Source organism: Ornithorhynchus anatinus, chromosome X3 (genome assembly GCF_004115215.2).
Source record: "Ornithorhynchus anatinus isolate Pmale09 chromosome X3, mOrnAna1.pri.v4, whole genome shotgun sequence".
NCBI lineage: Eukaryota > Metazoa > Chordata > Mammalia > Monotremata > Ornithorhynchidae > Ornithorhynchus > Ornithorhynchus anatinus.
In genome coordinates, this window is record NC_041751.1 from 3,815,670 (window position 1) to 3,843,629 (window position 27,960).

Genomic DNA, 27,960 nt, shown 5'->3' on the forward strand with positions numbered 1-27,960 from the left:
GGCCTGGCACCGTACTAAGCGCTGGGTTGGATACAAGCAAATCAGGTTGGACACGGTCCCTGTCCCCTGTCTCAATCTTCATTTTCCAGATGAGAAAACTGAGGCCCAGAGAAGTAAAGTGACTTGCCCAAGGTCACTCAGCAGAGAAGTGGCGTAGCCGGGGTTAGAACCCCTGGCCCTCTGACTCCCAGGCCCGTGCTCTATCTACCACGCCACACTGCTTGTCGCGCGGTGTTTCCCTCGGTTAGTTATTTGTGTCGAATTCTGCCTTACCTCAATATTCACCTGACCGATTCCTTCATTCAGCACAGAGACCGTCAGGCATGAACTTGAGAGGGAAAAGATGATGAAGAGAATGTTGATGACAGAATTATGAACTTCTCCCTTTCATCACAAGGAGGATGGAGCAGAATATTCTGTCTGTTTACGGTCTTTAGCTTCAGTGTACCCAACATAATGCATCATGAAAATGTGTTGTGTGCTTGGCTCTTCTGGATTCACCACGGTTGGTTAAAATTAACTTTTGGCTTGTCTTTGACTATAGAGTTCCTTTATTCTAGTGTTGCTGAGAAATCAATCTTTCACCCTTTTATTTCTCCGATATGGGTTTTCTACAGCTTAAAGCAAATCTGGGGCTTGTTTTGGTATATCTAAGGGGAAAAAAAATGATTCAGTGGGAAAAAAATCAACCGGAGATTCCTTTTGGGAACCGTTCTTCTGTACATATGTTAATAAGTGCACAGAAATTAATGGTATGCAGAATATTTTGATAGCAATCTAGAAAATGTCATTTTGTATAACTGAAACTTGTACTGAGATGCTGCTGTTTGTTAAAGAATCATTTCTAAGGAACAAAAAGATTATTTCACCTTGATTCCCGACTGTTAATTTCCCACAAAAACTAAACAGATCCTATACAGTTCTGAAAATTAATCTCTACTCAGACTGATGTAAAATCAAGTCAGAAGAAACAATGAATTCATCAATAGTTCCCCAAATCCTTCATCTGAACATTAAAGTCATTTAATTCATAACTTGGGTTGAAGCAAACCCGGAACATTCACCTCTGATTGGTATTAATACAGTTTCTTCAATAAACCAAGAACTGAAATCCCACAATGATCTTAATGATCGTAATTAATAATAATAATTGATGGCATTAAGATACTAATCCATTAGCATGATTTAACTGCTAAAAATATGTTACTTAATTTACAGTTGAATAAGGGAAAGTGATTTTTTTTTTAATGTGCTCAACTCATTTTCTGTTACAAGACCGAAAACATATCTTTTGGAAAAATTCAAGAACTATATTTTTATGTTGCACTGTACAGTTTGCTGACTTGTTCTAATTCTTAAAACTGAATGGTGCCAAGTCATTTGATACTAATGCTTATCAATAGCTGTAAATCTACTCAGCGGACTGCCTACAGCCAACAGGAAATTTAATGAGATTATGCTTTCCTCAGAGGAAATTTGAATAGAACAGATCTTGAATATATTTGCCGGTTCTAGATTGAAAACTTACTTGTGACTATATCAGGACTATAAATGAATATGAGCTTTTTTTTTAAGACGTAAAATTCAATACCGCCTTTATCGTTTTGAGATAAACACAAACTGAACTGAGTGCCACTGGAAAAATGGAAAACTATCCACCAGTGCCATAAGGGCATCCTCCAGTCCTAGATGGACAGTTTCTGCTCCCTGGTCCATTTAGTGGATTTCACATCAAGAGAAGGATGGGTTTGGAATAATATATTCCAGGCAGAACTTTCCAACCATCATATTTGGACTCACTTTTCTTCATCTCTGGGGTTTCAGCACAGACCCAAACGCAGATTCTTTCAGAAACTCACAGAGAGTAAAAAAAAAAAAAAAATTCTCATGCCAAACGTTATCAACTCATATGTGATCCCGACACCGTATCAAATATCAGACCAAGAGCAGATGCTCAGAGCCCAAGAGTTTGTGGTTGGGGTTGGATTTAGGAAGGAATGAGTTTTCAGAAACAGAAACCATCCTCGAGAATGAAATGATTTAAACCAAGAACCTTCTCAGCCTTACCTCTCCTGGATTGTATCCTCTTGGGCCGTCAACCCAGGCATGAGTTAATCGTTTCAAAGAAGAAGGGAGCGGAACTTCAAGTGAATATATTTTTAAGCATCTAGCCAGAGTTTAGAAGCAGGCTAGCAGACTGAATTCTCATTTAGCTTTGGGGTTAAGTACTCCTCCTCAACCTCATTAAGCAGTTTAGTCATGAGGGAAAATGTCACAGAGGTATTAGCACGTCCATCATTCCTATACTGACCATTCTTGTTTTACCTTTTTAGACCTTTTTTACTTAACTCGAAGTTTTATACTCTATGTGGTCTATTAGTCGCAAAGAGCTAGTGTGCATTACGAAAGGATAGAACGGCTTCTATCCATCTGCCCAGGTGACAGGGGTAGTAATGATAATCATTAATTATTAAAATGCGTTATTGTTATTATTATAATAATGATAGTGGTATTTGTTAAGCGCTTCCTTTATGCAAGCACTGTGTTGAGTGCTGGGGTAGATGCAATCGGGTCAGACACGGGGCTTACAGTCTAGGAGAGAGGGAGAAATGGGTATTGAGTTCCCATTTTACAATGGAGGAATCGGAGGCACAGAGAAGTTCAGCGACCTGTCCAAGGTCACACAGCAGGCAAGTGGTGGAGTCAGGTTTAGAACTCAGGTCTCGGGACTCCCTTGAATAGGCTTACCAGGACTTTCATTGAGTCTCCCCAGCAGGAGAGGAAAAACAAGGAGGAGTTTAATGCCTTTTACGTGGGATCCACGCTAACAAGGTGGGGTTGAATTCCTCTTACGCGGGACCCTCACTACAAGTTCCTGAATGCTGATGGATCTAGCCTGGGCCCATATCCTGAGCACGTCAGTCAGCCAATCACATTTATTGAGCGCTTATTGCGTGCAGAGCACTGTGCTAAGCACTGGGGAGAGTAAACTGGAACAATATAAAAGACACATTCCCTGCTCACAGCGAGCTTGCAGCCTGGATGGGGAGCAATAGTTTAGGGAGCAGCTGTAGACCTGATCAATTTATCCAGGGCAATTGAAATCTTGGGGCATTTGTGTGATAATCATAACTGTGGTATTTGTTAGCCACTTACCATACGCCAGCACTGTACTAGGCGCTGGGGTTGATACAAGATAATCAGGTCGGACCCAGTCCCCGTCCCCAGTGGGGTGCACGGCCGAAGTGGGAGGGAGAACAGCTTTTGAATCCCCGTTTTATAGATGAGGAAACTGAGGCACTGAGAAGTTGAGTGACTAATCCAAGGTCACACAGCAAGCAATCAGCAGAGCTGGGACTAGAAGTCAGGTCCTCTGACCCCGTGTTCTTTCCACGAGGCCACGCTGCTTCTCCCAAAGCAGTGTACGTTCTAAAGTGTGGCTGGGTCAGCCTAAGGAACCCCAGAGCTGCCCCTACTAAATCGGGACCTAAGGGCCAGCTGACGTGGGAGGCTTTTCATCGTAGAGTCGGGGCTGTGATCTTGTTCTCTGTGTCAGGAGCAGGTGCCTGATCATCAGTGACAATGATGGTCACCTTACACGTACACAAACACACACACACATACACACACACACAGGCCTGCTCATCAGTGAGAATGACAGTCAAGCTACACACACACACACACACACACTCTCTCTCTCCCTCTCTCTCTCTCTCTCTCTCTCTCTCTCCCTCTCTCCCTCTCTCTCTCTCTTTCACTGTGACAGAATTTGGGAGCCAGTGCATTTCATCCCTCAAGTCCATAAAGGGTTGGAAGGATGGAATGAAAGGATCTCCTGTTCTTCACAGACAGTTTTGGTTGTGTGCACGTGGGCCGGCAAATGTGCCTCAGCTGCCAACGGCAGTGGAACATTTCTGACAACCCGGCAAAGGGTGGCCTTTTTGTGTGCACGGGTTAGTGACATTGTGGGTTCCACGTTGGCCTTTTCAGTCACACAGTCTGGGGTTAACTTCTTAATTAGCGGTGCCTCCTTTCAGTAGGAAGGACAACTAGATAGGTCAGAAGACAGTCACAATATTCTCACCCTTCTGTCCTCCTCATTTCCCCAATTATTTGGGGTATGTCTGTCACACACACACACACCCACGCGCGCGCACACACACACACACACACACACAGAGTTCGGGTCTCCAGTCAGGGCTGAATGAATATTTTTAGAGTTAATGAACCCAATCCTTTCTCTCTTCTGCTTCCTTTAGCGGAGGTGAAGGCAGGGAATGTCACTGTTTATTGTATTGTACTATCCCAAGAGCTTAGTACAGTGCTCTGCACACAGAAAGTGCTCAATAACTATAAATGAATGAATGAAGGGGTGATTAGGCTCCATAAACTCCTATTGGCAAGCCTAGCATGAATAGTGGGGAGAAGAGGAGATAAATTGGGGTTAATCCTTGGTCCTTTGGGAGGAAAAGAGATGAATGGGGAGCAGTCGGATAGGGATTGCTCGGTTCAGTTTCCGTGGTAAATTTCCTTATAAATCATTTTGTTAATCCAATAGATTCAGCTTTACAAACTCCTAGCAGGGAAAGAACAAATTACTCTGAAAATTGCCATCCAGTGAAAAGACCAATTGTATTTTTGTGAACTCAAATCTGTTTCACATAAACTTAGCTCCTAATACTGTTGGCCAAAAGCTGCATGAGAAGAAGCAGCCTACGTGATTTGTAAAAATAGAAAGCCATAAATCTTGGTTTGGAAGTTGAAGGGAATAAAAAATGAAAGATTTTTTAAAAAGCACTTTAATTTTATTTCACATTTGTAAGGTCCATATCCACATTTAAGATGAAGAGGAATCCAAGTTTTATACCTCATCAGTTTGACAAATGTTTTGGTGAAAGGAGCTAAAGTTATGTAAAATATTAATTATTTAGATATTAGTACTCACAGAATGAGCTAGAAAGTTATTTTACAGTTTAGATCACTCATCTTTATCCATTCTTTGAGGATTATGAAACACTTTGAGAAATTATCATGGCTATAGTTCTAATGGCTTGAGTTTGTCTATTTTCTATTCGTCTTTAAAGCTTGACTAAATAATCAATTTTTCAATTTCGGCATTTTAGAACGATCTGTGACAGTTCGGATAATAAATGTACCCCATGAAAACCTTACCCTGCCAGCTAGATAGAAGGACAGCACTTTCATACAGTTAAAAATGTGACTCTCTGCTATAAGAAGTGTTTGTAAAACTATCGGAAGTGAAGGTCTAGCCCATTCAAACAAGACTTCCATTCGTTCACCCTAGGAGAAATGAAAAATGACTTTTGGTGTGTATGGGGGGTGGGGAGGGTCACATTCTCTTTTATGCCTATTTAAAATAGAGAGGCACCCAATTTTGAGGAGTCTCACAAACCAGTCAATAACTGCTGTAAGCTTGATAATCATATGCATGCATTCAGGAAGTTTTTCTTCTCATTCCATAGAGATCAAAACAATATTTCCAGATTCGTCTGAGTGGTCCTTTAGCCTTCTGGGTAACCATGGTAACTGAGACATCACCTCAATGAACCGCAACAAAATGGAAGGTGAATCACACTAATCCAAAGAAACCAATCTTATTACGGTAACCGAGTCAGATAACAATAATCGTGCAGATTGTCTGAATGCAACTGTCTAGCTGATCTCATATATCGAAAGGCAACAGAATCCTTCAGCATCTCTACTTTGGATACTTGCTTAGAACCCACCGGAGGCAAAAATAAATCTTTCCAAGGCGAGGAGAGAGTAAGTGGATATTACAGCTTTTCTTCCAGACCCTTCTAGATGTAATCTCATCCTCAATGAATTTGGAAAACTCAGATTCAGAGCCTGGCAAATAGCTCCAATAACTCCACTGCACAAAAATCAAATTCATTTGGAGGATTTGGGGGTCACCGGGTATGACGTGGGCAGACTAATGTTGGAGGAAAAGCCAGATGCTCTTTCTGGTTGGTTTATTTTGCTGTTCCATTTGGTTTTTCCTGATATTCACCAAGAGCAGTTCTCTCTAGCACTCCATATGGTCAGCAGAATCCCGCATCTGTCTTAGCAAATTTGCAGCTTTCAAAATGAACCTAACGTTTGTACAAACATGGAGCAGCGGCTTGCAGGAAACTCTTTTCTGGAGAGATTTGTCTGCTTCTGCCCATCTTTGCCACTATCTCTCTGAAATGATTAAAGGCATTTTCGATTCAGAATTTACACCAAATCAGGTCTGGAGAGGTGGAGGCCCCCGGGGAAAAGAGAGGGGTTGGGTGAGCCACTAGGAGAGAAGCAGCGTGGTCTAGTGGATAGATCATGGAACTGGGAGTCAGAGGACCTGGGTTCTAATCCCAGCTCCGTCCCTTGTCTGCTCTATGATCTTGGCCGAGTCCCTTGACTTTTCTGTACCTCAGTTACCTCATCTGTAAAATGGGGATTAAGACTGTAGAGCAGGGACTTTGTCCACCCTGATTAGCCTGTATCTGCCCCAGGGCTTAGAACAGTGCCTGGCACATAGTGAGCACTTAACAAATGCCATTTCAAAGACCATTCTACTCCGACGCAAAGGTTTACGTGACCACAGATTGATCTTGGAAGGCTCCGAAGAGGTTCATTCGGTCATCCAATAGTATTTATTGAGCGCTTAGTCAGTGCAGAGCACCGTACTAAGTGCTTGGAACGTACAATTCGGCAACAGATAGAGACAATCCCTACCCAACAACGGACTCACACTCTAGAAGGGGGAGAGAGACAACAAAAAAGAAACAAGTAGACAGGCATCAATAGCATCAAAACAGATACCTTGACCTGAGGTGGCAGAAATTAAAGTTCGGTTCTGCCCCTTTAGTTGGCTTAAGGAAACCCTGGCCTTGGGCATCAGTGCGGGCAGCTCTGTGAGGCTATGGATTGATATTGGGAGGAGGACGCCGGTGTCTTTGTCAGGCAGATGACATCTGTGGGCATACATGTGTGTAGGATAGAGTTCTGCATGAATCAGCCCCCCTTTCCAGAGTTGGGCAGAGAGAAGAAAGGGTAGGGAATTAGACTTGATTTGCTTTCCACTCTCCTCCAGTCAAACACTTCAATCAGTCGATCAGTCGATCGTATTTATCGAGCGCTTACCGTGGCAGAGCACTGTACTAGGTGCTCGGAAGAGTACAATATCGGAGTCGGTAGACGCTTTCCCTGTCCACAGTGAGCTTACAGTCTAGAGGGGGTATTGAAATGCTTCCAGTTGCTTCTGCCTCTTCTGCTAAATTTATTTTCCCGTCTCTGCCCTTCTCGCTGCTCTCTTTTGGTTTCCATACCGGGTTTTGCTTTCTTCATAATCCAGTCTGATTTCAGTGCTAATGAGGGCGAGGAGCTGCGAATCGGTGTTTTCCGTAGAAATGCTACTGGGACAGTTCACTGGAGTCGAAACTAAATTTGGACCAGGTAAATTAGTTAAATTAATTTCATGTCATCTAAGCTGAAGATAGTTCCTAATGACCAAATCCTTTTGTTGTGGTACTTTCTGTTCTAGTATTCTGTTAAGAAAAACAATAGCACTTGTTAAGCAATTCCTCTGGACCAAGGGCTGTACTAAGCACTGGGGCAGATTTAAGATAATCAGGTTGGATACAGTCCCTGTCCGCCGGGACTCACAGTCTAAGTAGAAAGTAGAACCCGTTCTATTGGACATGCTCTGCACTTAGTAAGCGCTCAATAAATACCGTTGAACACATACCGAATCCCCATTTCACAGATGAGGAAACCGAGGCACTGAGAAGTGAAGTGACTTACCCAAGGTTATGCGGGCAAGCGGCAGAACCGGAATCAGAACCCAAGCTCTCTGATCCTCAAGCCCTCTCTCTTTTCACTAAGCCATCCTCCTTCTCCACGACTGAGAGAGACATGCTCTCAATAGAGCATGGAGATGGATAACGTACTGTTAACATTCCCTGTTATAATATTCTGCTTTGTCATGGTCTTTTCCCAAAAATATGTGATAGCATTTTCATTCAATAGTATTTATTGAGCGCTTACTATGTGCAGAACACTATACTAAGCGCTTGGAATGTGCAAATCGGTAACAGATAGAGACAGTCCCTGCCCTTCGACGAGATTACAGTCTAATCGGGGGGAAATTTCTTCAAGTATAGTCTCTGGGTCTTTACTGCAGGGACTGATGCATGAGCAAAGATCGGAATGTTATATATCGTAATGGGATTTTCCATTATTCGTACTCCAGATGAAAGACCTGTCCATTCCTTTTAATTGCCTTTAGATGGTCACCCGGTCCTAACCAATACCTTCAGTGCAGGTAAAAATTGATGCTCCAAATTCTTTCCCTGGGCATCCTGCCCTTCCTAAGAGGGACCAGCGTGGATAGAGCTCGGGCCTGGGAGTCGGATGGTCCTGGGTTCTAATCCCAGCTCTACCACTTGTCTGCTGTGTGACCTCGGGCAAGTCACTTCTCTGTGTCTCAGTTACCTCATCTGTGAAATGGGGATTGAGACTGTGAGCTCCACGTGGGACAGGGACTGTGTCCAACCCGATTTGCTCGTACCAACCTCAGTGCTTAATACAGTACCTGGCGCACAGTAAGTGCTTAACAAATACCACAATTACTATTATTATTAGATAGCTTCCTCTCATTTACCAGTAGCCAAAATAAATGGTCTCTTTAGAGGGAACTGGAAAGCCAATATTTATTCCACACGCAGTGATGAGAAGGGAAGAAATACAGAAGCAGTACGGCCTATCGGATAGAGCATGGACCTGGGAGTCAGAAGGCCCTGGGTTCTAATCCCGGCTCTGCCACTTGTCTGCTGGGTGACCTTGGGCAAGTCGCTTCACTTCTCTTTGCCTCAGCTCCCTTATATGTAAAATGGGGATTGAGACTGTGAGTCCTATGTGGGACAGGGGCCGTGTCCGACTCGATTATCTTGTATCTACTCCGGCACTTAGAACAGTGCCTGGCACCTAGTAAGCACTTAATAAATACCACAATTATCATTATTATTAGTATTCTATAATGGGCCGGCATGGATGCACACAGTACGGGCGCAATAAATATGATTGAATGAATGAATGGATGAGTGTCAGATTCCAAGTAAAACAGTCAATCCATCAGGAGTATTTATTGAACGTTTACTGTGTGTAGGGCACTGGACTAAGTGCTTGGGAAAGTACAATATACAACAGTTGGTAGACACCACCCCTGCTTGCAGGAAGCTAGCAGTCTAGTTACCCAGAGCACTGTGACAGATGGAAATTCAGCTCCCTCAAACCATCTCTCCCTCTCTCACCGGGGTTTTCTAAGAGGAATATCACAACCAGCCCAGTCCCAAAGGTGAGGAAATTGCAGGCCAGTGCTACCTGGCCAACCCCAATTAATAAAGATAATCATGGAATCCACACCTTCATGTCTTCGTGGACACCACCTGATAATCCAGATTTGGGACCAGGGAGGGTTTTCAGGTGCACACATTGTTTAATTTTGAGTCAGTGGGGCTCATGTTCTTTAAACGACTGCTGATCCAACTTTACAGGCTACAAATAAATTGGACGGTGATTGCAGAAATTAGAGATGTAAAAAAAGCCCATTTGCCTAGAAAAAATGGTATATCATTAGATCAAGATTGTTCTTTAAATGATTTTCTAGTGATTTATTGTGACTGATTGTAAGTGACTCTAGTGATTGAATGCCAATCCTTCCCTGTGGCAGAATGCATGAATAAATAAGTTGTACTGCTAAGGGAAAAAAGTTTATTTCTAGTTAGTTTCATTTTGTTTTTCCGGGTTTCACACCCTACTTCTCATTCACGCAATCTCTTTTCTCTTTTGTCTTTTCAATTGAGGGACAAGTCATACTAGAAATGGATTTTATTGGGATTTTAAAACCCCTTTTTGAATAGTTCTCTTTGTCAATTTTTCCATTCCAGGACAGTTTAAAAGCCAGTTCAGAAGCACAGTACGTATATCCTAGATGCATTTGTTGAGTTCCTTTCTGTAAACACGTTGTGGGCAGGGAATGTGTTGTGTTGTACTCTTCCAAGCGTATAGTACAGTACAGTGCTCTGCACACAGTAAGCTCTCAATAAATACAATTGACTGCAAAGCTCTGTATTAGAAATTTGGGTTCATACAATAGAAGTAAAAATCATGTTCCCCACCCTCAAGAAACTTCTAATCAGGTGATTATAATGATAAATAGAACGTTATCCCCCAAAGCGTGGTTTAGCACCCCAGAAAGCAGGCCATCACGGTTAAGGCATGACTCTCCAGAGCTGGAATCCCATTGATCAATCTCAAAAGGGAGAATCACCTTTCCTTTTCCTTTCCCCACTCTATAGCCCAGAAGCTTTTTCGCCCCAAAGACTTCTTGAAACGCAGGCCCTGTACTAAGCGCTGGGGTGGATGCAAGCAAATCAAGTTAGACGCAGTCCCTGTCCCATGTGGGGCTAACAATCTCAATCCCCATTTTACAGATGAGGTAACTGAGGCCCAGAAAAGAGACTTGCCCAGTGTTACGCAGCAGACAAGTGGCATAGCTGGGATTAGAACCTGAGACTTTCTGACTTCCAAGCCCGTGCTCTATCCACTATGCCATACCACTTCACTCAACAACAAAAAAAGAAAATCTTGTCAATATCTCAAATATAAAACCTGGCAACGGTGTATACTGGATTCCTTATTGCTTTCCAAGTTTTCCATTGTTTTTAATGCATCCAGACCAAGCAATTCTATGTATAGTGTGCAATAGTGGAATCCTGCATTTATGATTGACAGGCGACAGTATGGTTTACCACACTGCCTCTCCTTGGTAAGCCACTGACTCCCCCTTGGGCCCACAGGGAGACAAGAAAAGCAGGATTTTAAGGTCCTTGTAGGAAGAGAGCGCGTCTATCAACCCTGTGGTATTGTACATTCTCAAGGGCTTAGTGTAGTGCTCTGCATACGGTAAGTGCTCAATAAATATCATTGATTGGGTGGAAAATATTTAACTGAAGGAGAAGTTTCTCCCACTTCAAAGCTAAAAAATGAGACCTCTGCCTAAATCTGACAAAGACGAAACAATGAATGAGATTAACATTGGGCTTCTCCCATCGGCCTGCTAAAAGAAGCCCATATTGATTTTTAAATCCACATAAAAGGGCCCGGTGCTACTGTCCTTGAAACAAAGTTAATGAATTCATCCACGAACAACAGTTCATGGGATGGAAGTCCCTCCCCTGGTAGTAGAACTCAGATTTCTGAGCCTCCTTGGTCTTCCTGACAGCTAGTTCCACTTCCTTTATGACCTTGCCTTTCAAATTGGAGGGAATGACCATTTTTCTATAGGTGAATAATGAAGATAGCACCATTTAGGAATTGAAGGAGGGGGCTTATTTTCACTGAACCCTCCTAACCCACAGCCCAATGAAAGTTGCTCAGAGCAGAATGTCACACTTAAGATTGCTCCCGAGGTTCCGTAAGGGATTTGTTTAAGTTCTCCTTTTGCCTGAAAGATCAAGCTTGTTTTTAAAAGATCAATGCATTGAAAACAAGGAAAGCTCTCTATAAAGTGTTGCACCGTGGGACAAGGGCTATACGTTGAATTTTGAAATGTAGGAAAAATATGATCTGATGGAGAAAGGGTTGAACTTTGGGGCAAGCAGGTTATTTCTGTGGAGTCACGTAGGATGTACAAACAAGCAAGTATTATGTTCTTTACAAACAGAATATCGTGTGAAATGGGATTTCCTAAGTTTCAGTTTTGGAAATAAACTGCCTTTGAATAAGGAAAGAGTAATAATTTTATGTCACAAAGCACAATCGGTCTCTTTTAAAAATTCTGTGTATTTAACAAATTATTTTTCAGTTCGTAAGACCAAGGATAACGCTGAACACATTATGGGACATTCATGTCCTGAGAGTATTTTTGGTCTACGGAAACATCTATCTCTGAAACCCTGTATGTGGATGTCAAGTAGAATGTAGATTATTAAATGAATGCTTGACAGAGTTGGTCAGTGTTTGAAAAAGGCATTGTTTGTGTGCATTCTTCATCAAATGGGTGTGGGAGCTTGGGGCGAAAGAAGAGGAAGAAAACTATTTTAATCTTGATGCATCCCTCTGGAATTCCAAATTGTGTTACTGTATCATTTTTCCACTGGGTTAAACCGAGCTGTCAGGATCTGTGCCTTGTTTTTCATCTGAACTTTTTGAAAAATGAATTGTGTTCCCATCAAGAGAGACGTACTCCTCTGACTCAGATTGGCACTCAGACAACATCGGGACGAAAGGACTTCAAACGATCCAAAATTAATTCAGAGTCCAACGTTTTTCATGTTTCTAAGTGCATGAAATGTAAAAATTATTTTTTTTAAGTATATGAAATATTTATCTGGGACTTTCTAACAGTGACCTGTACGCAACGTATTTATTCTACGAAGGCCTTTGCTGTTCCCAAAATATTGAACGGGCATCACCTTGATACCGTTAATCGGTCATCAAAGCAGGTCCCAACTTTAAGTGTCCACGATAGGCCTATGTTTCATAAAGTGTGAGTAGAGGAGCTTGATAATAAAGCATGTGTCTTGGTTTCGATCACAGCTCTTTCAGAATGTGGAGAACATAGACTTTTCCTATTTAGAATACATGTTTAATTTTAACTATTGAATGTTGCTTTGATCTTTGAAATTTTCTATTGCTGATTTGCAATCAGAGGTGTCTTGCTGAATTTCAAATGGCTTTCAAGGTCTTTTCTAATGACTAACCTTGTTTTCATGTTCCAATCTGTGTTTCTATTTACTAAACGAAATTTGTATATTTGGTAACTGAAATTAACAGAAGAATATGTTTGTGTGGCAAGAGGATTCTGTGAGATTATTTACCTCTACTGTACAAAATCACAGCTTGTCTTGCTCAAAAGCTGCTAAATGTTCTCTAAAGCACAATTTTACGTTGGCTTTGATTTGGGATTACTACATATTTGATTTATCCGCTGACTATATTTTGGTTGCTACTGCCTCTCAGTGGTGAACATCATCACTTCCCAAATTCCGTTCATTGGCTCGTTGTTTTATACTTGTTTGTGCGTTCACTGGAGAAGATTGTGCACGAAATTTTCCAAATAAAGCATTTAACTCATCAGCCGCAGCTGCTTAATCATCCCTTTCAAATCCAGGAGGGAAAAAGAAAAAGAAGGCTTTACTTGGCCAATGCTCCATGCATCAAATTCCCCTTCCCTGCAAAAAAAAAAAAAAAAAAAATCTATACAAATCCCCCAAATCTCATCTTTTGTGTTTCTTAGTAATGAAAATATTTCTAGAGTCGGTCTCCCCCCCTCAACTAAAAAGGCACCGGCACATTCTGGTCTCAAGATTTTAAAATGGTTTTCTGGAACCGGTGCAGATATGTGTTTTTAGATTGGATTTTTCAGCGTATCGGTTGGTGCAGAAGTTGGCTGATGGACAGTTGATGCCCGGTAGTTCTGAAAGTTCTGCGCGTCTCTTCTAACCCTCCGGCCGGCCTGTCTAAATTCTGAGGACTGTTCGGTGGTCTAATCGGACAACACAGGAAGGGAGGAAGAGGGGCTACGTGCTGCAAATGTCGAAAATGCCTGTGGCAAGCAGGCCGATACTCTGACATCAAGAATTCCGGCCTAAGTGGCAAGGTAGGGTCCGGATCCACTAACATCAAAGACACCTTACTTTCAGGAAAATATCCTGGAAAATATGGTTCTGTAGGCAGAGCAGGATTGGCAGAGTTAGGGGTTAGATCGGATAGATTCTGGTTAGAAAAAAGATTATCTGCAAAGAAATCCATCCCCAGGTAGTCCTCTACTCCACAAGGACTTGCTTTCAGCATCCAGTGAGCAACATTATCCACAGTGCTTTGTGGCGGCTAGGGACACTTTTGTAAAAATGAACCTAAAGTCTATGCTTAGTGTATGGTATACCTTGCAGTCATTTACATTAGCAACCTTCAGGCTCTTTTCCACAGGAGGCTGTGAAAGGGAAGCTCGAGAGATTTTCCGTGGAACCCTCTGGCTTATTAGAAATATGCCAAAGCTTAAAAAAATGGTAAACAAAAAATATTTTCAAGATCAGCCTCAAGCACATTTCTCTGATCCCCTTTCCCTACTAATCTTTGGCTACATCATTTTTAGTTTCACCTTTGGCATGAAATTTTAATATCGAGCTCCTTGACAAAACACCCAGATGGATGCACTCTGAACTTCCACCGAGAAACAGCGCAAGAAAATGTATGTTGTATAGATATAAACATCATCCTGACTTTTTCACTTGTCCGCTCTGTGACCTCAGACCAATCACTTCACTTCTCTGAGCCTCAGTTGCCTCATCTGTCAAATGGGGAATAAGACCGCGAACCCCGTGGGGGGACAGCTAAAAACTCACATCTGCACAGGTTGCGGAAAACCATTTCGAAATCTTGGACCAAAATGAGCCAGTGCCCTTTCAGTTGGGGTGGAAACCACTCCAACCTGATTATCTTGTATCTACCCCAGGGCTTCGTACAGTGCCTGGCACATAGTGAGCACCTAAAAAATCCCATAAAAAACCAGTGAAATGAAATTTTCTATGCCAGTGGAAATGGTTCCTCCGGCTCCATTTTAAACAATTTTTTTTTTTTTTTACCTATCTCGGTCTTTCCTCTCACATACTGGGCTTTCAGTTCCTTATCTAATTTCAGGCAATAGGTAAATGGCATTGAAGTGCTCTAAGACCTGATTTTACTGCCGTCTGTTGCAAATTTGACTAAAAGACTACTCTGTTCTCCTTTCTTCTGAGAACGAGGGCGCTATAAATAGCGTCATTGTAACAGGGATTTGGTAAAAATGCCAAACGTTTGGTTTCCTACACTAGGAGTGCCCACTGAAAAACCATCTGGGAGAAGAGATTTGGGGGGAAGGCAGGGGGGCCGTCTCACACATGAATTGATGTTTCTCTCCTGCTAGGATGGCAGGGTCTTCCTGGAAAGGTTGAAGGCAACTCTAGGCCTTCTAGTAATAGTTGATGTGATGACATATTTAGCATCCTGTGAGCTCAACTGTCTTTTCTTCTTCCAGGCAGAGAATCTTACCAGACCTAATGATAATACTACTAATAATAGTGAATAGGTATGTACCTGGGTAAGCATTTCGTATGTGCCAAGCGCTGTAGTAAGTGCTGGGATGGCTACAGGTTAATCAGGTTGGACACAGTCCCTGTCCCACGTGGGGCTCACACTCTTGATCCCTATTTTACCGCTGAGGTAACTGAGGCCCAGAAAAGTGAAGTGACTTCCCCAAGGTCACCCAGCAGACACGAGGAGGAGCTGGAATTAGAATCCAGGTCCTTCAGCTGCAAGGATCTAAACACTTCGCACCAGATACTAAGATTGGGGGAAAAACGATGGAAATAGCCACTCATGCTTGAGAGAGGGAAGAGGAATTCCATCTACTCTCTCTCTCTCTTCTCCACCCCAAATGCCTTTCTGACACGACGCAGAATCTAACGAGATCAACCTACTTAGCTGATGGTAGGGTCGGGATAGGTTTATTTACTGGAAAAGGCCACCTCACCACGAGGCAGATTCAAAATTACTCCCATAATGTGTCATCCTTCCATGGGTATCTGGGTGAGCAGAAGCAAAACCCTTGATTTGGGAGGAGAGAAAGAAATCTCCATATTAATTTGCTTTTATCCCAGCACTTAGGAACAGTGCTCAAGACACAGTAACGTGCTTAGCAGATATCATAATAATAATATTCCTTAGTCCCTCGGGTCCTTGGAATGGAATGTTCCTGCTTCATTTGGATTTGAACCTCTTATTCAGTTAGTCAGGTGTATTTATTGAGCACTTACTGTGTGCAGAGCACTGTAATAATAATAATGTTGGTATTTGTTAAGCGCTTACTATGGCAGAGCACCGTTCTAAGCGCTGGGGTAGATTCAGGGTAATCAAGGTCGTCCCACGTGAGGCTCACAGTCTTAATCCCCATTTTACAGATGAGGTAACTGAGGCACAGAGAAGTTAAGTGACTTGCCCACAGTCACACAGCTGCCAAGTGGCAGAGCCTGTGACTAAGCGCTTGGGAGAGTACAATACTACAATAAACACATTCCCCATGCACAAAGAACTTTCAGTCTACAGTTTATTGCGCCCCACCAGCCCTCAGCCCTGCCAGCACTTATGTACATATTTGTAATGATTAATTTATATTAATGTGCGTGTCTCCCCTCTAGACTGTAAGATTCTTTTTTTATGGTATCTGTTTAAGCTCTTACTGTGTGCGCGAGCACTGTACTATGTGGCTGGGGTAGTTAACAAGATAATCAGGTTGGACACGAGTCCCCATCTCACCTGGGGCTCGACATATTAATGCCCACTTTACAGATGAGGTCAACTGAGGCCCAGAGCAGTGAAGACTTGCCCCAGGTCACACAGCAGACTAGTGGCAGAGAACCCAAGTCTTTCTGGACGCCCAATGCCCGGGCTCTATCCAGCGCCATGCTGCTTCTGCTCCTCGTGGGCAGGAACATGTCTACCCACTCTGTCGTATTGTACTCCCCAAGCGCCTTAGTACAGTGCTCTGCACACAGTAGGTGCTCAATGCAAATGATTGAGTGATTTTCAATTCATTTCTATTAATGTGCTGCTCCCCCTCTAGACTGTAAGCTCGTTGTGGTCAGGGAATGTGTCTGGTTTATTGTTATATCGTATGCTCCAAGCATATAGTACCAGTGCTCTGCACTCAGTAAGCGCTCAACAGATATGAGTGATTGATGTGATGCTGTCCCTTCCACCCCCCTGACAATAGGGTCTGGGCAGTTGCAATCTTCTGAGGGTCACGGGGGCTGCTAAATAGCTGGCTGAAGCTCATTCCATTCATTCAATCGTATCCATTAAGCGCTTAATGAGTGCAGAGCACTCAACTAAGTGCTTGGGCAAGTGAAATACAACAATAAACAGTGACATTCCCTGACCACAATGAGAAGCAGCATGGCTCAGTGGAAAGAGCCCGGGCTTGGGAGTCAGAGATCATGGGTTCGTATCCGACTGCTGCCCCTTGTCAGCCGTGTGACTGTGGGGGGCAGTCACTTCACTTCTCTGGGCCTGCAGTTCCCTCATCTGTAAAGTGGGGATGAAGACTGTGAGCCTCACGTGGGACAACCTTCATTCCCCTGTACCTACCCCACGCTTAGAACGGTGCTTGCACGTAGTAAGCGCTTAACATATACCGACATTATTATTCAGTCTAGAGGTGGGGAGACAGGCGTCAATACGAGTAAAATAAAATGATAAGAACTGTACATAAATACTGTGGGGGCTGCGAGGAGAGAGAAGGGCAGAGGGAACACGTCAGGGTGATGCGGAAGGAGTGGGAGATGAGAAGTGGGGCTTACTATGTGCAGAGCAATGTACTAAGCCCTCGGGAAAAAAAACAGTGCAACAGTTGAGAGTGGCATCAATACAAGTAAACAGACATCAGTAATAAATAATTAAATTATAGATATTATACTTTAATGCTGTGGGGCTGGGAGGGGAAAAGAGCAAAGACAGCCAGTCAGGGCGAGCAGAAGGGAGAGGGAGATGAGGAAAAGTGGGGCTTAGTCAGGGAAGGCCTCTTGGAGGAGATGGGCCTTCGTAAGGCTTTGAAAGGGGGGAGAGTCATTGTGCTGATTTGTTGCCGAATCGTCTTTCCAAGGCGCTTAGTTCAGTGTTCTGCACACAGTAAGCGCTCACTAAATAGAACTGAAAAATTTGAGGAGAGAGGGCGTTCCTTTCCTACATTAGAAGCTCAGAGACTCTCCTTTCCACGGGGGAGAGTCATTGGTCGCATTGTGGCTGAACTGTACTTCCAAGCGCTTAGTACAGTGCCCTGCACACGGTAAGCGCTCTGTAGAGAGAACTGAATGAATTGGAGGAGTGAGGGACATTCCCATTCCTACATTAGAAGCTCAGAGATGGAATTTCTCCTTCCCGCAGTTTTCGACATCACCCCAGCCACTGTCAAAAGGCGGTGGGGGGAAAGAGCCTCCCCGCAAGCAGCTCCCTCTGTCCTCCTCAGCTCTGCCACTGTCAACTCTGCACCCCTCGAGAAGGCTTGCTGGGTCCCCCGGCTGTCCTCTGGAAGAGGGCGTGGGTGGCGGGGTTGGTCAGGGAGGGGAGAGGGCTGTGGATCCCCCCCACCCACAGAAGGACCGCCGTAAGGACCAGCTCCGGACCTGGTCTCCCAACAGCCGGGGGCACCCAGAAAGGAGGCCGGGCATGGTAACCCCAACCTCCACCTGCGCCCCCCAAATCTCAGGGTGACCCCCGACCTCCGCAAAACCCAGGGAGGCTGGAGGGGGAGGAGGGAAGGGAGATTGGGGGGATCGGGGGGGAGAGGGGACGGGTACAGGGGGAGAGGGGCAAGGGAAAGAGGAGAGGGGAGGGGGAAAGTGGCCTGGGGGGGAGGGCAGAGGAGAGGGAGGAGCAGGTAGGGGAGAGGGGAGAGAGAGGAGGGGAAGGGGAGAGGGGAAGGAGGAAGGGGGGGAAAGGCAAGGAAAAAGGGAGGAGGGAAAAGAGGAGAGGAGGGGAAGGAGGCGAGATGGGGAAGGAGGGGAAGAGAAAGGGAGGAGGGAAAGGGGAGGAGGGAAAAGAGGAGAGGAGGGGGAGGAGGGAAAGGAGGAGAGAGGGAAGAGTAGAGGGGAGAGGGGAGAAAGGCAAGGGAAGAGGGAGGGGGAAGGGGAGGAGGGGGAGGAGAAGGGGGAAAGGAGGAGAGGAGAGGGGAGGGGAGGGAGAGGAGAGGGAAGAGGGAAAGGAGGAGAGGAAGGGGAAGGAAGGGGAGGAAGGGAAAGAGGAGAGGGGAGGAAGCGAAGGAGGGGAGGAAGGGAAGGACGGGAGGAGGGAAAAGAGAGGAGGAGGGGAAAGAGGAAAGGAGGGGGAGGAGGGGAGGAGGGAAAAGAGGAGAGGAGGGGGAGGAGGGAAAGGAGGAGGGGAGGAGGGGAGGAAGGGAAGGAGGGGAGGAGGGAAAAGAGAGGAGGAGGGGAAAGGAAAGGTGGGGGAGGAGGGGAAGGAGGGGAGGAGGGAAAGGAGGAGAGGGGAGGGGAAGGAGGGGAGGAGGGGAAGGAGGGGAGGAGGGGAAGGAGGGGGGAGGAGGGAAAAGAGAGGAGGAGGGGAAAGGAAGGGGAGGAGGAGGAGGAGGGAAAGGAGGAGAGGAGGGGGAGGAGGCGGGGCGGGGCTCGGGGGAGCGCACGGGGCCTGCGCGGAGCCGGCGCCGGGGCCTGCCAGGAGCCCACCGTGCGCCGCGCCCGCCATGGGCCGGCCCGGGGGCTGGAGCGCGGCGCCTGCGCGGCCGCCGGGCCCGCGGCGGCCGCCCACCGGCGCCGCGCGCCCGCCGGGGCCGGCCCGGGGGGGGGGGCCTGTCTGCTCCGGCTGACCGGCCCCGGGGCCGCCCCCTCCTCCTCCTCCTCCTCCCCCTCCTCCGCGGAGGCCTCCGGGCCGGCCCAGCGGGGCCGGGGGGGCACGACTCCCAGCAGCCTCCGCGGCAGCAAGACCCGCAGCCCCAGCGGGAGCCGGAGCCCGAGCGGGAGCCGGAGCAGGAGCAGGAGAAGGACCGGCCGCAGCCCCCGCACCTCTCCTCCTACGGCACCTTCGCCGGGGAATTCTACGACCTGCGCTACCTCTCCGAGGACGGTGTGGACCACCCTCCATTAGAATAATAACGCTCGTCCCCCTGACGGTATCCGGTAGGCGCCCACCCCGGGCCCGGCGCTGCTCCGAGGGCCGGGGGAGATGGAAGGGAGCGGCTGGGCCCACGTGGGGCTCACGGCCGCCGTCCCCCCCACCTCCCGTCATCATGATGACAACCCGTCGTGACGGGGACGGTATCTGTTAGGCGTTATTACGTGCCAAGCGCCCTTCTAAAGGCCGGGGGAGATAGAGGGGAAGCGGGGTGGTCCCACGTGGGGGCCCACGGCCTTCGTCCCCATTTGACGGATGGGCACATCCCCCCATCCCCTCCCCAGGCCCACCGACACCGAGGCCCGGGGACCCGAGGAGGCCCCTGAGCTTCATTCGTTCATTCAGTGGTATTTATTGAGCGCTCGCTGTGTGCGGAGCACTGTACTGAGCGCTTGGAATATGCAGTCCGGCTACAGAAAGAGACAGCCCTGCCCTTTGACGGGCTTACGGTCTGATCGGGGGAGACGGACGGACAAGAACAATAGCAGTAAATAGAATCCAGGGATGAACGTATTAAAACAATAGCAAGTAAATAGAATCGAGGTGATGGACATCTCCTTAACAAAATAATAATAATGTTGGTCTTAAGCGCCTACTATGTGCAGAGCACTGTTCCAAGCGCGGGGGGAGATACGGGGTCATCAGGTTGTCCCATGTGAGGCTCACCGTTAATCCCGTTTTTACGGATGAGGTAACTGAGGCACAGAGAAGTGAAGTGACTTGCCCACGGCCACAGCGGCTGACAAGTGGCAGAGCCGGGAGTCGAACCCATGACGCTCGGGGGGCCTCGGGGGTCGAGGACGGGCCGAGTAGGCCTCGGCGGGAGAGGCGGGATGGGGCTGCTATCTTCCCCCCCCGGTTGGCAGAACGTGGGGGGCAAGGTGGGTGCGGGACGCGTGGGGGAGTCGCTTCAGCACCACAGAGAGCGGGGACGGGGGAACAGGACCGTGACGACGACGACGACGACGGCATCGTGTTAAGCGCCGACGATGTGCCAGCCGCTGTACTGAGCGCCGGGGTGGACACTCGACGGTCGGGTTCGAGTCCAGTCCCTGGCCACGTGGGGCTCGCCAGTCTCCATCCCGGCTCACCGGATGAGGGGACCTAGGCCCGGAGAAGTGAAGTGACCGGCCCGAGGTCACACGGCAGACAAGTGGTCGAGCGGGGATGCGTTCATAATAATCATTTGGTGTTTTGTTAAGCGCTATGTGCAGAGCACTGTTCTAAGCGCTGGGGGAGAGACAGGGTAATCGGGTCGTCCCACGTGAGGCTCGCAGTTAATCCCATTTGACAGATGAGGTGACTGAAGCACAGAAGAAGTGAAAGTGACTTGCCCACGGTCACACAGCTGACAAGTGGCGGAGCTGGATTTGAACTCCATTCATTCAATGGTATTTATTGAGCGCTTACTGGGTGCAGAGGCAGTGCACTAAGCGCTTGGAAAGTACAGTTCAGGCAACAGATAGAGACGATCCCTTCCCACACCGGGCAGTCTAGAAGGGGGGAGCAACAACAAAACAAAACGAGTAGACAGGCATCAGTAGATCAATTTAAATAAATAGAAATAGCATTATAGATATCTACACATCGCTAATAAAATAATAGAACAAATAAATATGTACATATATATATACGCAAGTGCTGTGGGGCGGGGAGGGGGGTAGAGCAGAGGGAGGAGTAGGGGCGATGGGGAAATGGGAAATGACCTCCTCCTTGTCCTTTCACACCCTTAGAAAACCGGAATCTATTCAGTGGACTCCTCTTTGACTTAGCAGTTAAATGGGAATTGCCATTTAAATAAATGTCTTTTTTGCACGAACATTTTCTAACGGCAACTTATTCTACTTATTAGGTTATCCTTTCCCTACTGCTCCTCCCGTCGATCCATTTGCCAAATCCGAGTCGACGACTGTGGAAAGACTAAGGGATGCTTTAGGTTGGTATTATGAAGAATTAGATGACCGAGACTGAAACCTTTTGACTTCGCACAAGTATAAGTAATTCCTTTTGTGCGTATGCTGATTCGTTTTAGGATGCGTTGATGGTCTGTGTCGGTATATACTTACGAGAATAATCTGGGCACTTGTTAAGCAGCATGAGAGAAGCAGTGTGGCCTAATGGGATGAACACGGGCCTGGAGTCAGAAGGACCCGGGTCCTGATTCTGGGTCCGCCACTTGTCTGCTGGGTGAACTTGGCAAGTCACTTCGCTTCTCTGTGACTCAGTTATCTCATCTGTAAAATGGGAATTAAAAATATGAGCCCTATGTGGACAGGGACCCGTGTCCGACCCGTTACCTTGTAACCACCCCAGCGCTTAGTACAGTGCCTGGTACATAGTAAGTGCTCGACAAATACACAATTATTATTAAGCACTCACAAATTATGTTAGCACATACTGTGTGTCAAGCACTGTTCTAAGCGCTGGGGTAGATACAAGTTAATCAGGTTGGACACCAGTCCCTGTCCCACATGGGGCTCAAGTCTAAGAGGGGAATGGGATTTAATCCCCATTTTATCAATGAGGTAACTGAGGCACAGAGAGATTAAGTGAGTTGCCAAGGTCACACAGCAGACACGTAGTGGAGCCGGGTTTAGAATCCAGCTCCCCTGACTCCCAAGCCATGCTCTTTCCACTAGGACACCGCTGCTTCTCCATTATGGTAGTTGGTTAATAAATCACAACTAATCCCCTCTAGACTGTGAGTTCATTGTGGGCCGGGAATGTGTCTGGATTCTCCCAAGCACTTAGTACGGTGTTTTGCACACAGTAAGCGTTCAATAAATACAACTGAATGAATGAATATGAATGAATTAATCGTCGATAGCATTCACAGAGTGTCCACCCTCTGCAGAGCACTACGGTGGCGCTTGGAGAATACAATAGAATTGGTAGGATTATGATCCCTGCCCTCAAGACGTTTACAGTCTCTCAGGGGAAGTGATGTTTTCGAAGCAATGCTCGGTGTACGCCCTACCAAATGAGCAAAGGGGAAATTAGGTTACGATCTAGGTTGCTGGGGCGAAAAAACAAACAGCGAAAGCAATCATCCGGGGTAGACAAGCTGAAGGAGGGGAGGTGGGAAACATTGAATTTTCACTTGCCAATACAAAATGAACATTGTTTTCATAGAGAAATCCCTGCTATCATTAGTTTAGGGACTAATGCTTGGTTTCCCCACATTAATTCAAATTTCTTTGACCAAATGCCTGGCTCGTGCACATGGGCCTAGGTTTGCATGCACTCCGTTGAATCCTAGGGAAAGAGTCACGATCTCTTCAGAAAGCCTCATTTCTAGGGGCGACTTTACAGTATTGGTCCCCAAAATTTCCAGAGAGATTCCACACACCTTAGTTTTAGTGGACGGTGAGGGACCGACCACTAGGAAACCATTCATGACTTAATGAATGTCCGGTTCCTTTTTCTTCTCTGGTGTCTCTACACCTTAAAATTTACCCAGAGCTGTGAAGGTGCTGGCCCACGGTCACACAGTAGGTAAGTGGCGGAGAGGATTAGAACCCAGGTCCTCTGACTCCCCCGGCCTGGGCTATTTTCACTAGGCCATGCTGCTTCCCTATTTTATTTTGATATTCTGTTCAGGTATGGCAAACCGGGATGCAACGCGGAGACCTGTGAATACTTCCTTAGCTATCGGATGATCGGGGCTGATGTGGAGTTTGAGCTGAGCGCTGATACTGACGGTTGGGTGGCGGTAGGATTTTCCTCAGACAAGAAAATGGTAAGGTGGAAAGGAAAGGTCATAAATGGTGCTTTATCAGACTACTCTTTGCTGGTTATTTTTTCCCCTGTTCAAATTCTTGTTTCCTGGTATCAGATGGACGAAGAGAGAGAAAATGATGTTTACCAAGATACACATCTTGCTGTTTCCTTAGATTTAGATTTCTAAGGTTGATTTTTGTTTCTTAAAGCCTCTGAAGTTGCTCATTTGAGACCAGTTTGAATTGGGTAGAATTTGTGCTGTGTAGAAGAAAACTAAGTCTAGAGTACTTTTACCAAATTATATAGTATATCACCATCACCATCACGGTACTTATTGAGTGCTTAAACTGCGTGCATAGGACTCCTACTGAGTGCTTGGGAGAGTTGTTAGGCACATTCCCTGCCCTCAACAAGCTTAGTTTTTCATCCATATGTCCTCTTGTTTTTCTGATTTAGAGACGTAAGAAAGTGTTTTCTTTTTATGTTTTGCACATTCCCTGCCCGCAACGAGCTTAGTTTTTTCATTCACATGCCCTCTTGTTTTTCTGATTTAGAGACGTAAGAAGTGTTTCTTTTTATGTTTTGCACATTCCCTGCCCGCAACGAGCTTAGTTTTTCATTCACATGCCCTCTTGTTTTTCTGATTTAGAGATGTAAGAAATGTTTTCCTTTTATGTTTTTTGGGATTTTATTTGGTCGCTGCCATGTTTTCCTTTCCATTTGTGTTTCCCATGTGGATGACTCATAAAATACAAAAACTATTAGGGAAAAAATTAGAAAATCTATTTCTGAATGTCAGAATATCTTTTCTGAGATCATGGCGACATCCTTCTTTAGAGTTTACAGTCTTATTTGCTTCTTGACTTGAAAATAAGTGTAAAACAGTACCAGTCTAACACACACTCACATTCTTCTAGCTCCTCTCCTCTACAGGAAGAAGTGAGATAGTTTCAGTAAATAAAATCCCAAAGAAGTTCTCCTCGCCCATCGTAGAATCTCATTCACTCTGGGCATATATCTCCAAGGTTATTTCTAATGTGACATAAACTGCTAGAAAGTGTGAAACCACCCTAATCTTAAAGTTCTGTTCTGCTGCTCCTTGGAAAAGTCTGTCATATAAGCTGAAAGTAGTAGAAAGCTCTTTTCTGATTTTCCTCCTAAAATATTCCATACTTTAAAGTCCCAATCTTCCAGATTTTGCTTTTCTGTCTGGAATTTGGAAATACGTTAGGTAATCAGAACCACTTGAATGTTCAGAGAGGAACAAAAATAGCTTAAGAACTCCATCCTGCCCACAGAAACTGCAAAATGATGATGATAGTAGTGTCTGTTAAGGGCTTAGTAGGTGCTAAGCACTGTACTAAATGCTGGGGTAATCAGGTTGGACATAGTTCCTGTTCCACAAGGGGCTCAGAGTCTAATAGAGAAAGATCTGGTGTAAGTGGTGGTAAAACCTTGATTTGGGGCCCTTATCCCTGATGAGTTTAAGAAGGATCTTTTTCAAGTACTCACAAGCACAGATGTTGCAGAACAACCTTTTCTCTTCCGGAAGATTCCCCTCTAATATTTTGGTTTTTTTTGTTCTTAACGATTTATCTCTTTAGGGTGGGGAATGATGTCATGGCCTGTGTTCATGATGATAACGGCAGGTTAGAATACAGCACTTCTATAACGTTGGCCAGTGGGCCAAAGAGATCCAGAGAAATCCTGCCAGAGATGAAGAAGGGGTGTTTGAAAACAAACCGTGTAACCTGCAGATTCAAACGTCCCCGTCAATGTTCCCAGAGATGAAACGATAGTGGATCTTCATCTGAGCTGGTATTATCTGTTTGCCTGGGGTCCTGCAATTCAAGGTAAGCTGATGTTTGGCCATCTTAAGACACCGGTATCTCTGAAGCGTTTCTGGGTGTGGGAGAATTCTATGGGTCGCATTGGAGGAGTAGTGAAGAAGTAGCGAGCAGAACAAAATGAGTGAAAGGAAATGGAAAATGTAGCAAGGGGGCGAACGTATAGACAAAAATGAAGAGGGGTGGGAGGAGAGAAACCCGACTTCTTTCAGCCTTTCGGCAGTTAGTTCCTCCTCTCACTCCTCAACCTTTTCCGCGATGCACCTGCTCGCCAAAATTCCCCTCTAGGCTGATGGACTCATTATCGATTGCCAAAGAGCAGGCAGGATAGAATATCGACTGCCAGAGAGCAGGCAGGATAGAGCACGGGTCTGGGAGTCAGAAGGTCAGGCGTTCTAACCCTGGCTCCTCCACTTGTCTGCTGGGTGACCTTGGGCAAGTCTCACTTCACTTCTCTTGTGTCTCAGTTCCCTCTTCTGGAAAAATGGGGATTAAGACTGTGAGCCCTGTGTGGGACAGGGGTTGTGTCCAACCCAATTAGTTTGCATCTACCAGGCGCTTAGAACAGTGCCCGGCACATAGTGAGCACTTAGCAAATGCCATAATTAATTAATTAAAGAGTCTTTAGGCACCCAAATGTGTTTCGGCCCTGCCTAATTCACCCCCTGGCCCTGATGCCCTGGCTCGCAGACATCCATATCTGCTTCCATTCACCCCAACGGTAACTGCAACGTTGAATCTGGACCAGTTGTACCCAACCTTGTTGTTTTTCCAGTTCAGGCTCCCCTTTTTGGACCGGTTAGGAACTAGGAAGAAGAGGGAAAGGACGGGGTGGTGGAAGGCCACCAAGACAGGATCGAATCCGGCAGGGAACATAAGGGAGATAAGCCTGGGCCGGAAGGCACGGATGAGGGAAGAGCCAAGACAGAAGGGTTTTACCTATTTTTCTCTGTTCCTCTCTATCAAAGGCTCGATAACTCGGCATGATATAGACTCGCCACCTGTATCAGAGCGTGTCGTCAGTATTTACAAGTATGAAGATATTTTTATGCCATCGGCTGCCTATCAGACCTTCTCCTCCCCATTCTGCCTGCTTCTTATTGTTGCACTGACTTTTTATTTATTGATGGGAACTCCTTAATCACAAGAGATAAAGCCAGCAGACTTTGTGGATTTGCCAGTCCAGAATTCTTCAGTTGGAATGGTTTCTATCAGGAATCAATCTAGCGTCATCATCCAGCCTGTTTTCTGACCACTCCCGTGACATCGGCTTCTTGGGGAAAAGACAGTTTACCCGCTGTGTGGAAGAAAGGTGCCAAATAGCGACTTGAAAATAATCCAGGATCGTGTGACGGACTGCTCTCCGAGTCATTAGATGCCAACCAGCAGGCTACCTATATTTTCTATAAAGGGATATTTTAGGTACAATGAGGAATCAGTGCTGTCCTCGGAGTGAAGTACTCTCATTACTCAAATGGCAACGATGATCACCGGTGATGGTAAAACACATGATTTAATTTCCAGTTGCCTCCCAGCTAGTTAATATCGGTAGAAAAATGTATTTTTATGTTGTACGCTTGACATGGTGAAGTCTAGAACTGCTTCTTGGATGAAATGCGTAGTAGCTCGGCTGATGCAAGTGGCCAGTCTTGTTTTATGGAAATTCAGGTTCTCTCATGTCACCCGATGTGGGCAGGGATGGTCTCTCTTTAATGCTGAATTGTACTTTCCGAACGCTTAGTACAGTGCTCTATAAATACTTTTGAATGAATGAATGGAGACTGTGAACACTCTCCCCACCTTCTCTTTCTAACTTCCCCTTCCGCCCTTGTTCCTAACGTCTCCCCTCACTCTTTTGCTCTCTCTTGTCCATTTTCTCCCTATCTTTTCCCTCCTAGCCCGCTCCTTCCCCTCTCATTTCACGCCTCTCTCACTCTGGACTTTTTGCTTTCTTTCTCATCTTCCAGAGTTTATTCCAATCCTGTGCCCCACCCCATAAACTCCTCGAGGACAGGGATCATGTATATAGACTCTATTTTATTGTATTCTCCCAGGCTCTTGGAACAGCGCTCTGCACGTGGTAAATGTTTAATAAATGCCATCGGTTGAACGATTCCTTTTCCCCCACCTTTCCTCCACTACCCCCGCCTTCTCCGCTTGAGAAGGAAAGAGGATTCTGATTGCTAGTGGAAGAGTCTTGGAAAAATCTTCCACTGAGTCTTTTCAGGGCTGGAAGAAGTGGTGGGTTCAAGATCTGGTCAGGGAAGGAGGCGACGAAGGCGGAGTTGGGCCAGAGGTGAACCATGTACAGAGGTTTGGATGAAAGGCAAATCACCTGGCAGGCAGTAAATTCCATCGGTTGATTGGCTGCTTTTTAACCTCTTTGAAAAAACTCTTCTTTAAATCTCTTTGAAAAATCTTCTTCCCAAAGTATTCTGTTGAAATGTCTCCCTTCTCTGAATCCCAGGCATCTCCTAAATTGTTTTGTTTTTTTACAGTATCTGTAGCACCGCCCTAATCACGGGGGGGGGTAGATTCAAGTTCATCAGATCAGGCGCAATCCCTGCCTCACTTGGGGCTCGGAGTCTACATAGGAGGGAGAACAGGTCAATGAATCCCCATTTTTACAGATGAGGTAACTGAGGCCCAGAGAAGCAAAGTAACTTGCCAA

General features: G+C 45.8%; 2 protein-coding genes across 6 annotated transcripts in view; both read left to right on the top strand.

Annotated features, from left to right (window-relative positions):
- EPB41L4B (erythrocyte membrane protein band 4.1 like 4B) overlaps positions 1–6,349 on the top strand; it is a 114,730-nt gene extending 108,381 nt beyond the window's left edge. For 4 of the 5 annotated variants that reach the window (XR_005659629.1, XR_005659630.1, XR_005659631.1 and 1 more), the window contains 2 exons: positions 307–505; positions 5,484–6,349. Coding sequence is in view for 1 of the 5 variants with exons in the window: in XM_039910668.1 (XP_039766602.1) it covers positions 307–376 (70 nt within the window). In the remaining 4 variants the exon portion in view is untranslated. Of the gene's footprint in view, positions 1–306; positions 875–5,483 lie in introns of those variants that run through there. The other variant, XM_039910668.1, reaches the window with a different exon arrangement.
- Positions 6,350–19,442: 13,093 nt separating this feature from the next.
- On the top strand, positions 19,443–27,951 carry FRRS1L (ferric chelate reductase 1 like; the record flags this gene model as incomplete). The annotated part of the gene is given in 9 exon segments (XM_029053604.2): positions 19,443–19,674; positions 21,575–21,616; positions 21,619–21,658; positions 23,323–23,466; positions 25,047–25,090; positions 25,093–25,181; positions 25,183–25,209; positions 25,211–25,295; positions 26,258–27,951. Coding segments are annotated over 9 exon segments (876 nt in total), but the record flags the coding sequence as incomplete, so codon positions are not given.
- Between the last annotated feature and the right edge of the window lie 9 nt (positions 27,952–27,960).